At 36.2% G+C, this 12,723-nt stretch overlaps 1 protein-coding gene across 3 annotated transcripts in view; it reads right to left on the bottom strand.

Annotated features, from left to right (window-relative positions):
• SUGCT (succinyl-CoA:glutarate-CoA transferase) overlaps window positions 1-12,723 on the bottom strand; it is a 336,504-nt gene that overhangs the window by 187,105 nt on the left and 136,676 nt on the right. For all 3 annotated transcript variants that reach the window (XR_015257778.1, XM_086741707.1, XM_086741709.1), the window contains one exon: window positions 776-878. Coding sequence is in view for 2 of the 3 variants with exons in the window: in XM_086741707.1 (XP_086597833.1) it covers window positions 776-878 (103 nt within the window). In the remaining variant the exon portion in view is untranslated. The remainder of the gene's footprint in view (window positions 1-775; window positions 879-12,723) is intronic.

Here is a 12,723-nt window from a genome sequence, read left to right as displayed (position 1 = left end):
TAAAGGAGATTCATCACACAACAGAATAGCTGTAAAATACTCAGTTACACTATTCAAGAAAGTATAACTCAGCTTGTGTTGGGCCCTTTAACTCATCATAAGCCAGAGGCTGAGAAGAAGAGAAAGAATCAGGGAATATGCAGATAATATAACTCTAAAGATACTCAAAAGTAAAAATATTATTTATAACTAAGTATAAATGCAATTCAGTGAAAATCTCTAAATTTAAAATAAATAAAAAGCTGAAGTATTTCAACCAGGGAAACCACTTAGGCCAAGAAAAGGTTGAAATCTTTTTGCATATTACTTTTGCACTTCATTTTCCATTTTCCAGTCAAAAAGTTGCCCATTTTTTTCAAATAGTATAGATTTTGTTATCCATACTCCACACAGATAAATGGTTGCTTGTGGACAGCAAGAAAGGTACTTTTCTGCATATCTATGTGACAAAATGCAATTACATAATATATTACAGTTTCTTTCCCTGTTTCACAAGCCATTTTTGAAAGACAAACTCCATACAAGACATGGAATACCTATGGTTTAATGTATTATGGCAAAATCTGTGTTCCCAAGCATATAATTAATTCATTTAAGGATATGTATTTATTTCTTATTATGCCATATTATTGGCTTAAACTCAATCCACCACATAACTCTCAAATCCCATTTTAAAGTAGCTGAAATCAGGTCTGAGTGGCAGGAAAAGTCATCCTTATTCAGCATTTGTAAAACACATGTAATAATGTATAGAAAAGACTTGGTGATAACCAACCTGAGGATCCGAGAACACTTGCTGCATATTGTTGATTGGGCCATATGGAACCCCACTACCTTCAAAAAGCTGCAACCATTCCATCGTTGCTTTTTCTGAAAACCTAAGAGCAAATGAGAAGCATGTGGTTTCAACCCTGTGCTTTCAAATTCTGAAAAAATGTATAGCATATCTCCTCCCTCTCCCACTTCTTCCATACTCTTCCCCACTGATTTCTTCCCTGGCAGCGGAAAACATAACGAAAATGTACTACACGTGTTCTTCAGAAATGCAAAACTCAAAGACGTAGGGGAAAGAACATAGCTAAACTGACTTCTATTTCTATCTGATCATCTGAAGCAATCCAGCAACGATGTAAAGCTAAATTTATCAGCAGTTTCAAATAAGGATCTATGGGTTTCCTCCAGTCCTTAATTACACTAATGTGCTTCACATTTGTTTTCTTTTATGTACATATTTAACTACAAAAAGATAGATATAATATGTGTAGGAGTCTAACATACGACACTGTTCACTAAAAGCTGATGTAAAGCATCACAGTGTTTTTCCTCCATTACATCCAAAACATATGTCAGGATTAACAGTCACATTTTTTGGTCAGCTAAAAACATTGATTACATATTTATTTGTTGTATGATTGTATAACCTATCCTGAGGACATCCGGTTCAGCATATGTACACTGGTCACGCTGGTGAACACAGAGCTCTGTTTCCTTGTATCCTTTTCCTATATACAAAAAAAACCCCTCAGCTTATTTCTTTCTAAGCATTCCATTCCATAACTAGTAGCACCACTCTATTTCCCCTCTTTTGCTAGATACTTTTTCTTTCCTTGTCTATCCAATAGAGTTACATACATGAAGACAACACACTCTTGAAGCAGTACCAGTCACAGAGGTGGTATTTTCTCCAGCTATCTGGAATTCTGAATCAAAGGTGAACTTACTTGGAGATCATATCTTATATTTTATGAAGGTAAATAACACAGAAGTCTACCAGAATATTAGAAAGCAAAGATCTGCCTCATGATACATACAACACTGAAAAGAAATTAGGTATGATTTAAAGACCTGATGGAAATTAAATTAACAGAAACCTTGATAAAGCACACTCAATTACTGGTATTTCGTAGCTCACCAGTTCAGAGTTCCCTAAGTGTTATCCAGAACAAAATCAGTAATATTCAACTTTACTTCTAGCATTTGATTATGCAAAAAAATCCCCTTTCAAGTTTCTGACAGAAAGTTAACAGAGACAAAGCCCAAGAGCACAAAATCCCCTAAATCAGTACAAAGTCAAACTTTGTAAACTTATTCTCATAGATACAAAGATATTGGGTGCAAAGTATTTCATGCTTCTTTTAGACTAAAGAAAAAAAAAAACTAGTGATGGTGACAAGTCACAGTTATATTAAGTATATGGCATAGGTATGGATCCAAGCTTCATAGTTAATGTCTTTCTTCCTATGCAGGAATGACTTCCTCAATTTTTGAGGGAATTAATGCTGATACCCAATGCATTTTGCACTCTAAATCAATAGGAAAATACACAAGATTTGCTCTGCTCTTCCTCAGAAATAGAAGCTTTACTCCTGCTAAATACATGTGAAGTTAACAAACAATACTAGTAGAAATGGAAGTAGCAATAGTAGTAAAAAATCAGAATGAAAGGCTTTAAAAGTGTAACGTATATTATAAAATAAAGCATCACTTCTGAAGAAAATAAATATAAGATTATTGCTCTGTCAAATTATACACTTCATTGAATACTAAAGTTATTTCATGGTAAAGATGCAGTCAGCCATAAAGATAATGCCATTCTTGGCCACATCTAGGGTCCATCTAGTTTAGTACTCTATTACTGACCAAACCTAGAACCAGGTACATTACAGGAAACTAGGGAAAAAAAAAGGTTACTAGAGAGAGGTAGGTAACCTTCCTTCCTCAGTGACCACAGCCATTAGGGAAGTATGATTTTAATGCAAAATATAATTTTTATTTTTATTTCCTTTCAGTACTTTGTTAGGCAGCAATTCTTATAATCCATATATAACTGTTATTCATAGCCTTCCCTCCCAAGATGTTTCATACCTCATGGCCTGCTAACTCCTTTTTTATATATTAAAAGCTTTTTTTCAGCTACTACTTTTTCTGACACCTCTCCTATCTCATTTCTAAGAAAAGACAGCACACCTACAAGAGGATTCTTGGACTCAGCATCACAACCTTGGTGCTGAAGGCCATCACTAAGAAATTACTGTAATTCTTAATATTCGTATCACCATTCCCTTGTTCTATTAGTAATGAAAAAGTACAGCTATGCTATGTTCCTTGTACTTCTTTTTAAGAAAGAGTTTATAAAAACAAACAACTTGTGGATTGAAAGGATAGTCTGAAAATGAAGTCTTTTCAGTGGGAGTGTCAATTATCTGCATCAATATGCTACTTCCTGATGTCATGATAACACTGAATAACGTTCAAGACATACATTCTTCTTCAGTAATATTATTACAAGTGGCTCAATATACAGTGAAGTGAATCCATGTTTTGCAAAATTTCTATAGGGTGTACGAATTCCTGAAATTTTAGCTTCTGCTTAGAGTTTTCCTTCCTATGTAACAGATAAAAAAAAAATTATGACAATTTTGAAGAAAACAAGTTATGTTCTGTTTTTTTAAAAAAATACTTGTTTTAAATGGACATAAAAAATTGTCTTAGTCTTACTTATTAATTTATTCATTGGTAGTTGGAGAGAACTCCTAAAAGCTTTAAACTCAAAGATGTAAAATCCCACATTCTATCATCCTCAAAGGAGGCACACAGCATTGTCTCTTGAAATTGAAACTCTTGACCTAAATCTGATGTAGAATAGCTTCCTTTCCCTGTGGTAAAAAGAGGCTGTTGAGAACATATTGTTAAGCAAACTGTTTAAAAAGAAAACAGAACAACATCACTGCCAATAAAGGTCTATTATCCAGATTTTGAGAGCAAGGGCATGCAACTATTTGGTTCATTCAGTTTTGGTTTATATATTGAATTATCCATGGTACAGCATTAAGGGAGAAATACTGTTTCAAAATTTGATAAAATATAAGCTGTGAATAAAAAATGGCCAAATTTACCTCTCTGATGTCAGCTGCACAAACCTTTTTTTTGCTAACCTGTATGTATCATTCCCTCCATCTAAATAGAATTTTTAATAACACTTACACAAATAAATACCATAAGCTTTCATTATAGCAAAGGGCTGATGTTTAAGTTGCTAGGTATCAATTTATACCATGCTCAGCACTCCAAAATATCAATACCTTCAACAGAAACTTCCAAGAGAGATAAAAGACTTAAATTCTCTCCTGAAAATGAAAAGCTCTATCAGCAGGAATTTACAAGGCCTGGCCAATCCTTTTCCCCTTAACACTTGTTTTAAAACATCTTTCTATGCTTTGATATTGCCTTTTATAAATATCCTATTTAGCAACCAATTTCCTTTTCTTAACTGAAAAATTTACAGTGTCATATGCTGCCTTTCAGTGGGAAAAAAAGTATTTCTTATATACATATATAAATAAAACCACTAATGGAAACACGTACAAGGCTAAACAATGGTCCATCTTCCAAACTTAATTTAGTAAAAAAACAACCAAGACCATACAGCATCTGAACTCTGAAGCATGACATTTGCAAATGAATCTTTAGCTGTTATTCAGTGACACTCAGTGACAGGAAAGCTCAACTATGTGATTCACATGACAGCCCCATGTATTTCCAGATGAGTCCCTTTTTCCTCTAAAATGCTCCATCTGCTATAGATATAATCACATAAATGCCATTTAAATTATCTATGATTTATTTGTAGAATTATTTTAAATCTGTAGCTTAGATTTCTACAATTATCACCAGTATTTTAGGAGTTCAAAAGAATTTACTTTTTACTGTACTAGTCTATGGTATGAAGCTTGAATGAAGGCTCTTTCTGAAAACACCTCTGAAAAAAAACAAAATGGAGAATAAACCCATGGCTAGGACCTTTATGCAAAACCTGTATCAAGGCTTACTCCTCTAAAAGAAGTAGTAGTCTCCATGATAACATATTTGCATTTTAAGCAGTACTCTAAGCCTCCTCTGCACTGAATTACATAGCATCACCAGTATTTTAGGAGTTCAAAAGAATTTACTTTTTACTGTACTAGTCTATGGTAGGAAGCTTGAATGAAGGCTCTTTCTGAAAACACCTCTGAAGAAAAACAAAATGGAGAATAAACCCATGGCTAGGACCTTTATGCAAAACCTGTATCAAGGCTTACTCCTCTAAAAGAAGTAGTAGTCCCCATGATAACATATTTGCATTTTAAGCAGTACTCTAAGCCTCCTCTGCACTGAATTACATAGCAGTCATGAAGTTAATGAAGTTGCAATATTGAAATGAAGCATCAGATTCTGATGCTTAAAAACATTATAGAATCATAGAGTAGTTTGGGTTGGAAGGGACCTTTAAAGGTCATCTAGTCCAACCCCCCTGCAAGAAGCAGGGACATCTCCAACCAGATCAGGTTGCTCAGAGCCCCGTCCAACCTGGCCTTGAATGTTTCCAGGGATGGGGCATCCACCACCTCTCTGGGCAACCTGTTCCAGTGTTCCACCACCTTCATTGTGATGAGGGACTATATCTAGTTTAACTATTATAAGAACAGAAAGCATGGCATGAGCTGAATTAATTGAAATGTTATTTCATGGGAAGAAATCCAACCAAATATATTTTTCCTCAAATCATAAATCTAACAGGCACCATTAAATGAAAAATGCTAAATTTAAACTATACACTCAGTAAACTAATAAAAAAAACACAGTAAAATATAAGAAATAGCCTCCAAAAGTCCAAAAATTAAATATCAAATTAAAAGAGCTTACACCTTATTTCCTTGCACAAACCACAAGTGTAGAGCTGCTTCTTAAAAAGAAAGATCTAATATCCCTTCTGCTTTCTAACAAATTCAAATTTTAAAAAGGGAGAATGGATCACTAATTGCAAAAAAGAAAGTGTCTGCTTCATATGCATGAGATGGATGAAAGGGCTTTAATGAGTTGGAAACATACCATAGTTCTATTAAATTGCACTAAGTTTCTCATCCTGTTAATTATTATTGTAAACTTTGTTTCTTTTTCAATGAACTGTCTTTCAATGAAACAAAGACTTCTGAAGCATGAATGAATCAACTCTGCATTCTTTGCATATATTCCATTTTCCATGTTTCCCAGGAAACTTTCAATCATTGCCACATCCTATGTGGAAAGGCATCCACGTTTCTCTAATAGATAAAACCATGCAATTCCACACAAAGTAGGTTTAGAAGAACTACTGAAGCAAAATATTTCTCTTTTCTATACGAAGTTCATAGCAATTAGTTTAAAGAAGTAATTTGGACAGCTACCAAATGCAGATGGAACAGCAACATCTAGGATTAGTAATAGTTTTTTACAAACAGTCAGTCACAAAAACCTTCTCTGTTCTTGCTGAAGTCTTGCTTTCTAGCACAACCCAAGTTCCTACTGCTATGTTCTACCAACAGTCTATTTGCTTTCAAGTATCTACAATATTTTCTCTCTTCATTAGTAATAATCTCTTTACTGGCAGCTAAGTGAGCAGAATAGTTTGCAGTTTCTTACAGTAGTAGCTATGGAAGACACTATAAAAAATAAAAGTAATATAGAAAAAATATTTTTAAAATTCAAATAAGGATTATTACCCCTTAGTGTACAGTAAATACAAAATTACAGTTTTCAAAATCAATACCATAGTATTTACTCAATAGTCTGTAAGCATCTATGTGTTCGTGTTTCATTAGTCTCCTCTTAGTTACTGATCAATCACTCAGCAAACCACAACAGACCCTTAAAATCTCTGGGATCAACATGACTGTACTGACATGTTTTTGCTGATGGATGTGTCAACTACTTTAAAAGATGTCACATACAGATTGTAAGTGGTAGCTACATAAAGTACAGCCCAGATATTTGTAGGTACCACAATCCACCCTGAAATTTGTTTTAAATTTCTGCATACTTTACGTGTTGTTACCAGTTTAATAGAACTATTAATAAATATTCACATTTGGAATTTGTGCTAGCAATGAATGGACATTCATGTTCCTTTATGAAGTTTTGCATGCTGTTTTAAAATCATATATGATTTTTTAAAAATAGCATACCAGACAGAGGAAAACATGTCCATATAGTAAAATGGGTTTCTTATGACTCCTTAAGTAAAATCCAGCATGTTCCAGAAACAGTTCTTTTTGCATTCAGATAATGTCAGAGTAGGCACATTAGAAATGTAATCCTTTTCCTAAGTCTTCCTCTCTTTTTCTCAAGTAAGCAAAAGGATTGTAACTTTTATGGTTATGATAAAGGAAGTGCAAATTAACTGAAAATCAGCTAGGTAAACACAGGTCAGTAAAAGCACATTGAGAATAACGGAAAGCTATACTGATTTTGTTGCTGTTCTTGTTTTAACTACAGGAGGTAAAGAGCTAACAAGAGTCAGGTCAAAAAGCTCATTCAAAAATCAATGAAAAAGAACACCCTTGATTTCAGCAGCCTCATGGCTAGTAATCTATGTCATCAGGAAAAAAAGACAGCAAGTTCCTTTTCAGGAAGGATCTTGAACGTCACACTTGAAAATGTTTAGAGACTTATTAAATGATGAGAAAAGAACACAGAAAATACTCATTAGCTTACCCAGTTCAAAAATCAGATGTTTCGATATTTTGAATCTCTCTCAGTTGCACACATAGAAGGCAACATAAAACTAGTAACAATTTAAAACAAAGCACTTTAAAGCAAACTGTGCCAGTTCAGTAGCCAATGCCCACGCAGTTCAACCATGTACACACTGATAGTGAGGTAGATTGACAGGGTGAAAGTAAAACTCACCACCTGTGCCACACTGAAGTCAAATATCTTTCAAACTTCATACACCTGCCTTGCTGAAGCAGTAAATAACCAGACGCTCATTCTTGTTATCAACGACTTCAGTCTGCAAGGCTCTTAGTTTAGAAAAAGAAACGGTGGAGATGGGGAAGGAGATTTACAGAGACCGGGCGTGTCTCAACAAATGTGAATGTAATAGTGCTCCTCATCAGGCAAATTAAACGTTCTATAACACACTTTCCCTTTCAGGTGCCCTCCTCTTCTGCTACAAGGTGGAAACAATTTAGCGAAGATCTCATTAACTGAGGATCAGATTCCTCTGTGCTTCCTTCCTGCTCATTCCTTTTCCCCTTACACTTATATAAGCAACATGCAGCTGTGGTGAACAGTCAAGCATGAGGGCTTTAAAATATAAGTGCTAGGAATAGAAGTTCTACTCTGAATTGTTTCCAGCCCTAACACTTCTGATTTTAAGCCTACAATAATTTAGCTATAGCTGCAGGAGCTGTAATTATGATGAATTTATTTGTTCTTCATTATGTGAGCTGCTTCACTTTAAAGGCTGATGGCACGTCTGCTATTCTCCTTCCTCCTGCACTTATACCACACCACACACTCTATTCCATTTACAGGTTATTTTCCACATACCTTGGATTATACATATAGCTGCGCTGTCTTAAAATACATCTATATTACTGAGGAGCAAGGTAGGATTAACATTCAACTTCTGGAGTAATTTTAAGAAGGTGGTCAACAGATTAAGCCCCCTTCCCCAAAGCAGCTTCTCTTAAAACTGGCATTATACCAGCTTTTGCACAAATGCATCTCAAATTACATGCACACATTATATATGTATATCTTGACATATGTATGCTTATATACACACATACAAAGTAATCCACATTGTGCCTTGTACTATTGTGTTCCGGAGGAAACAACGGTAAAAGTGGAAGGGAGGTGGGGGAGAATGGAGCAAGAATTAAAACTTGCTTCTCGTGGATAGATGTACATCTAACTCACAAACCAGAGATTTCCACTGGAAACATAAAAACCAGAGCGCCCTGTAGTCTGTCAGTTCTCACATGAGCTGGGAGTCTCAGGGGCCTCGGTAGTAGCCATTGAACGTGACCTCCACCCAGGCAGGGTCATTTCAAATTTGGCTCTTGGCACACACCCAAGGAAGGAAGGCATTTGGAGGCAATTTGCTTTTGTCAGAGTTCTGCTTTGTTGTCATTTTGGGAAAATGTCACCTAAATAAAGAGGAAGATACAGAAGATACAGAAACTTCCTTTTTAGGAAAGCAAACATAGTAGATGTGCAAATGTCAGCAGTGGAAGGAGAAAGAGGAAATAAGCTGGGGGACCCCTAGGAAGTGGAGGAAGATGATGGCGACTGAAAAAAAAAACCACAGCTAGAAGAAGACCAGAGATGGAGCACCACCAGTAGCAACAAGTATAAAATAGCCTATAGGCTATAGCCTATATCCGTCTTCCCTGTGAATATCCTGTGACCTTGCAGGATATTCAAGTGGTCCTTGCAGCATTGTACTTATTTCCTCATAAATGATGGAACTGAAAAACACTCCCCCCTCTCAAGATGTCTAGGACTGGTTTCTGTAATTCCCTCCTCTTGCGCCAGTGTGAGAGCTGAGTCTCTCGGAAGCAGCATACCACTCCAGAGTGGTCTACCTTCCAGTCCCTTTTATTGAGATCTAACAATATCTATGGATATGTGAATTTATCCAGCCCTACCTTCTATCCCCCTCTCCCTTTCATGTATACTCTTCAGAGAGAGCTGAGATGTTGTAAGCAGACAGCAAGCTAGGGTGAAGAGCTAAGGACTGACGTGCTTCACTCTTCATTTCTGTCAGGGAAGAAAGAGGATAAGAAAATTCTTTCTGAAATGAACGGAGCAATTCACACCTCTCAGAGCTGTTGCTTCAAGCTACATTTATGTCTCAAGCCATATTCATCTCCATCTTGTATTCTCACTCAGCTCAGGACATCCTACTGCGATGAACAGATCAGTTCACACCTTTCTGGAAAGTCTTCTGTTTAAAGGTCAATTTCTTCTAAGTGCTAAATAATCCCCATGCTTATCTAACCGACTTGAAATCTGGCACGGTTACTGCAGATGGTCAGTAGAATTATTGATCTAAATTAGAGGTCATTTAAGTCAAGAATTCCCAAGATACAGCCTTTTAAAAAAAAACCAACATTCCTTAACTTTGACCGATTGTACCAATATTTCCCTTGTGCACTCACCTAGAATAAAACCGTGGCCAGAGTCTCAATTCCTTAACATTTACCCTAGTGAATGAAAGGCATCAAGTGTCTCTTTGGTATTCGGGGTTCAGATGTTTTTAAAAATTTCAGCTCCACACATGCAGCAAATTAAACGCTCAAGACTTCAGGGAGTTTCTGACCCTTTTAGTAGGTCCGAACATCTCCTTCTATTTCTAAATAAAACCTGGGAAATCTTTTTCTTTTAGAGGAGGAGGCTAAGAATCCTTCTTTCTGCACTTACTAGCTGCTCAGAAGTTAGACATGAATTGCAGTTAATCCATTTTGAAAATTAAGAAAAACAGGAAAAGAAAAGGTAAGCCATACCTCTGGAAACAGTTCAAAAGAGATCAGAGAAAGGGGACAGGTTAGATAAGTCAATGGAAGCCTACTCCAGGCTGTGGTGGCACCTCAGCTTCACAAGATTATAACAGCACCAACAGCTGGAAAAAAAGTATGCATGTACGTACTATGCAACAGCAGTGATATATGCAAGCAACTGCAAAGTACCAGATATCTGCCATACAAATGGTGCTTGAAATACCAATGACTTAGTGGATCAGGAAGGATGTACAAACTTAAAATGGCAGCAAAAGAGGTTGGGGGAAAAGGGAAGGAAACACAACTACATGTTTCCTCTCATGTGCTTCTAGTCACTGGAATTACTGTTGAGATGCTGTAACATATCCGTGAATCTTTTCACTGGCCTTATCAGCAGCAACACTCTCAAAGGATTCCACTACAGGACTATAATTCCCATTTATGTTTCCAAGCATGTACAAAAGAGAAGGAACATTTAGGAATCACCAGATTCCCATACATAGATACGAATTTTTACTTGCTTTTTACTGCCCAGTCTGGCACACCAAACAAGTTTGCTGACTTTTTCCATTGCAGCATCACTGGAAAAAAGCTGCTTTGCCTCAAGTTGTATGCAACCTGCCTGGCACAGCATCAAAATGAGACATGGATGAATGGCCTGACTAAATTCTTAAATGACTTTCATGTTCCTTTTTGCCTTTCATCACACAAAGGACAGGCTCATCTCAACAAAAGCGACCGTAGTAGAAACCATGGCAAGAAAATCACAACTCTTCTACACTGCTCCAGGTCATGTCTCCACAAATTCGTTGTGAGGTGGGTAGCAGTGTACATACAGTGAGTGAATAGGAAGATCTGCAGGTGTTTCTTTCCAACCAATGCACCTTTATATTTTCCATGTGCTGGAAGCCGCAATACTATGAAGCAAGCAGTGATTTAATTAAGATATTTTTCAGTGAAATTCTGCCATTACTATTTTGTCATTTCCCTTCATTTCTCAAGGGTTGACATTTTTCAGCACTGAGAAACTATTCATTTAATTCTCTAAGTAACTTCAAAAATGAACCACATATAATTTTACAAACAACCGTGCATTAGTGAATAAAAGCAAAGTTACCATGGAATGTATGGAAACATTTTCAACCTCCATTAGAATGTCAAAGGTGTTTGTTATAGTCAGTGTTTTAAAACTGAATGCCAGATGAATTCACAATAATGTGACATAACAAAATACTATTGGAAACCTCTACTCCAAAAGTGTGTATACAGTCACATACTTGCACATAAATTACACAGAAATTAATCCTAAATTATGTTAATGAAACAGAACATAAACGGACAAAAAGACATAAAGCAGTAATTGAAAGAGTAGTGAGGTAATCTGATGAACTAATAGCTACAGATATAAAAACAAATTATAATTCTGGCAATTCATTCAAAGAACAACTGTTCCTTGAACTTTATCTTCTTATTCAATATTGCCCATAAACACTCCCCCCACCCCGCATTCAAAATTAAACACAAGCAACAAGGTATTAAGTAATTGATCCGTGGATGGCAAGAGAGCACTCATAACATACTAGAGTACATCAAATAAATGCCATATTAAATGAAATAAACTCCAAGTAATAAGTCGACATGAATCAACTCTGAAACTAAGATTAAGTGTAAAGAATGCAAGAGCTCAAAAGTAGGTCTAAACGTAACTGTTCCCTTTCAAGGGCTTAAAACTTATAGAAAGAGTGGGTTCATCTGTGCTATCACAATACATTTGTTATGTGAAGGCAAGTAAAAGACAAGCTCCAAAAGTCCATCATGAACAGTTGTACCATAATTGTTTAAAAACGCAAAGTCACCTGTTAGTCTCTGGGAGCAGGACACCTCCTGCAGGACACACAGGGAAGGCAGAGAGAAAAGTGCAAGTGCAACAGGAAGAGGGAAAATCACTCTCTCTACATTCTTTAATGCAATGTGTTTGTGGTGCTCAGCATCAAAACAATGTGGGAGGTTGAGAGGGGGAGAGGTGTATTACTGAAACTCTTTTCTCAGATGGAATGAAAAGGGGAGGCATCTGACTTAATGCTCCTAAAAAAAAAAATTGCCTAAATGATAATTACTACACATTTGTTGACAAAAACTCATACAGACCAAGTATCAAAATGATTGTGCGACTTTCTTTGAATCATCGACAACAGTAGATACATTGCCTCTTCTGCTCATCTCCTGAAGTATGAAGTGCTGCTGAAGCCACCTTTAGGTAGTTTACACAGATTAGTTTTTTTCTTGAATTACATAAATTTATCGCCCTCTCCATTAAACAGTAGAGCACTCCACAGAAATAAGGCCTCCTCAAACAGAACGAAGAAGATAACTGAGCTATTTGAATCTCTCAATTAAAGGATTCCTGAGCTTCCTCTTA

This window comes from Chlamydotis macqueenii, chromosome 2 (genome assembly GCF_036417535.1).
Source record: "Chlamydotis macqueenii isolate bChlMac1 chromosome 2, bChlMac1.mat, whole genome shotgun sequence".
NCBI lineage: Eukaryota > Metazoa > Chordata > Aves > Otidiformes > Otididae > Chlamydotis > Chlamydotis macqueenii.
The sequence above is the reverse complement of the archived record's forward strand: the minus strand, read 5'-3'. Positions and strand labels throughout refer to the sequence as shown.